The sequence below is a fragment of the Pygoscelis adeliae genome, unplaced genomic scaffold (assembly GCF_000699105.1).
Source record: "Pygoscelis adeliae isolate BGI_AS28 unplaced genomic scaffold, ASM69910v1 Scaffold72, whole genome shotgun sequence".
Classification (NCBI taxonomy): Eukaryota; Metazoa; Chordata; class Aves; order Sphenisciformes; family Spheniscidae; genus Pygoscelis; species Pygoscelis adeliae.
The window spans coordinates 1,783,685-1,786,679 of record NW_008824286.1 but is presented as its reverse complement, the minus strand read 5'-3'; the positions used below and the strand labels follow the sequence as shown (position 1 = coordinate 1,786,679).

At 62.1% G+C, this 2,995-nt stretch overlaps 1 protein-coding gene across 1 annotated transcript in view; it reads left to right on the top strand.

Moving 5' to 3' along the window:
* Positions 1–2,467: 2,467 nt before the first annotated feature.
* Positions 2,468–2,995, top strand: part of SOGA1 (suppressor of glucose, autophagy associated 1) — a 15,814-nt gene continuing 15,286 nt past the window's right edge. Inside the window, 2 exon segments of the mRNA XM_009318691.1 lie at positions 2,468–2,574; positions 2,576–2,687. Of these exon segments, the coding sequence (XP_009316966.1) occupies positions 2,492–2,574; positions 2,576–2,687 (195 nt within the window). The 5' untranslated portion in view covers positions 2,468–2,491.

Genomic DNA, 2,995 nt, shown 5'->3' with positions numbered 1-2,995 from the left:
GGGCGGGGCGGTGTGGCTGCTGGGCTGCGGCTACTGCGTGGGTTTATTGGCGTTGCAGGATGCGGGTGAATTCCTGCCACTGGAGCGAAGGGAGGCACCGCCTTCCCGGCCCCCCCAGTGCCAGCCGTGCTGCAAACCCCCCAGCCCCGCTCCCCACGGGAGCATCCTGCGAAGGAGCAGCTCAAGGCTGTACCACTGGGCTCTGCCCAGGCAGCGACTTGCGCCAGACACGGCCTCCCCCTAAAATAACGGTTGCTACAACCCGAGGTATAAACAACCAGGAGCTCTTAGCCCGGTGAGCCCAGGCTTCCTTCCAGCAAATGTAAGGTTTGGTTGGATTTTTTCCAAGGTCCCTGCTCCCTGCCCTGCCTGGCTCCTGCCTGGGGAAGCCTCGCAGCAAACAGGAGCCGGTACAGTCAGCGCTGGACTGGGACGCAGACAGCCCCGCATGCCTCTGCAATCATATTCAAGCCACGATTCACATGACTTTGGTGGTGAAAGGTTGTTTTCCACCATCCTGTTGCAGAGCGACTGCTCACCTGCGACGCATTATGCAATTTTTCCCATGAAAGCTCCCAAGGAATAGATCCCATAAACCAGCTCCCCGGGCTGGTTTGGCTTACAGGGGTTTTGCTGGTGTCCCTGGGGCGGTGGCACTGCAGGGTGGGGTGGGCAGTGCTGGTGGTAGGTTTCCATCGGGGTCCTCGCCCTGGGGTGCACTGCAGCCGTCGCAGGGCTGTCTGCCGGCACGTGCAGTTTGTCCCTGGGAAGTCACTGCAGCCGTCGCAGGGCTGTCTGCCGGCATGTGCAGTTTGTCGCTGGGAAGTCTCACACCTGAGCTGTCCGGGGGGGGTTTCTGAAACGTGCCTGCAGTGATGCCACTTCATGGGATGGTCTCCGGCTGTCCCTGGAGCAGCCCGGCCGGGTGTCCCTGGGATACCCCGCTGCCCATCTCGGTGCCTCAGGGCTGTTTCTGCCCTGCTGTTGTTCTCAAGACCCCTCGGCAAGAAGCAGAGTGGTGGAGGGTGGCAGGACCCTGGTGGCTGCAGTGCCGCTGGGCTCCGGCAGCCTGGGCCAGGAGATAATCCAGGATTGTCTAATTGATGTTCCTTATTTGTCACGTAGTGTTTAAAGCCAACAGTGAGCGACTGTGATGACTTGTCCCCACAGCTGCCGCCCCCCCTCCCTGGGCTCGGCTTTGCCTTTTGGGGGAATTCTTGCAGCTGGGGCTTTGTCTCTGCCGGGCGAGCACGGCAGCGAGCGTGCCAGAGCCTGGCAGAGCCAGCGCGGTGCTGCTGTCTCAGGCTGTAGGTCACTGTCACGGGCAGTGTCGGGAGCAGCGGGGTACTGTCCCCCTTTGCCTGGGGTGAATCGGGGCTGTGCATCCCCGCTGTCTGTGCTGGATCCTCATCTTGTCCCTTCCCGGGCCATGCTGCAGCGCAACGCGGCAGCGTGAGCCCCTCACTTCTCAAGTGGCAATTGCGTTTGGCAGTGACAGGGGGTGTTTAGTGGCGGGGTTTTTTTGGCAGGAAAGCAGATGCTTGATCCCTTCCCAGGAGTGTGCTGGGTCCACCGGGTCTTGTCAAGGAGGAGAACAGCCAGTGTGACAGCTGGAGCGTTTGCTTGGAGGATTTGGGTTGAGACCATGTTCATGGAGACCTGAAAAGAGCTTTGGGCAGCGCAAGCCTGTGTGGGTCCCCAGGGACCGGAGGGGACAGTCCTTGAGCATCCCCAGTGACCATAGCTCTGTGCTGGACGGGGAAGTGGCACTGGGGCTGCGGCTGTTACAGGGGGTCCCACAGCGGCTGTGTGCCGCAGACCCGGAGGAGGCTTTGGGTCAGCACTGGTGCCAGCGGGACGTCACCCCTGGCCCTGCTGCGACAGCGACGCCGCAGCCCCGCAACGGAGGCTCTGCTGGGCTGGGAGAGGTTTGTCACCGTGAGAGACCAGGAAGGGGTAGAAGGGGGACCCAGCACAGCAATTGCTGCTTGGTGGCAAATCGAGGGGCAACTTCTGGTCCCCAGCGCTGGTGGCATCTCACTCATGTCCCCACATTGCCTCCCCTGTCCTCGCCTGCCATCTCCTCCTTCCCTCGCCTGCCTCCCTGAGACATCTTTTCCAAAGACAACCTACGTTTTTCTCGCCGTGGCTGCCGCCTGTGCTGCTCCTGCAGCTCCTCTCCCTCCCCCACCTTCCTCTTTCTTTTACTGCAAATATTTATAGGCGCCCATGTTGGCTCTTCCCCCCCCGCCGGGTGGCTGGCTCGCCGGTGGGTGATGGTGCCCAGCTGGCTCTGAGCCCTTTACCTGCAAGTATGGGGCTTGATCCGAGGGGTTGAAGGTCTGTGAAAATGGCTCATGGGATGGAGGAGGGCAGGGGACCCATGGTGGGGAGGTGTCCCAGGGTCAAAAGAGGGGAGAGCAAGCTGCGGAGTCTGTCGCCTCTAACACGCATCTCCCCGCAGGATGAGATCGAGGAGCTGCGCGCCGAGATGCTGGAGATGAGGGATGTCTACATGGAGGAGGACGTCTACCAGCTGCAGGAGCTCCGGCAGCAGCTGGACCAGGCCAGCAAGCTCCCGCATCCTGCAGTACCGGCTGCGCAAGGCCGAGCGCCGCAGCCTGCGCGTGGCACAGACGGGCCAGGTGGACGGCGAGCTCATCCACAGCCTCGAGCAGGACGTCAAGGTGAGGCCAGGAGGGCGACATCCCCATCCAGGCAGTCCCCAGGTCCCCCAAAGCGTTTTTTGGTGAGATGTGGACATGGTGGCTGGTGAGGCACGAGGGGGTGGCAGGGGATGTTGGGGTGCAGGGAGCTCCGCGGGGTTCTGCTGTTTATGGGGGCCGTTAATGGGGGCATCATGATTCCCCGTTCGCAGCGGTGACAGGAGAAGTGGGGAGCAGTGCTTTCAGCTCATAGGTGGTCCGGGCGTGGGAGCGTTTTGGGGGGATCCTGGGGGGGGAGAGGGCCAGCGTTGCCCAAGGATGGGAATCTT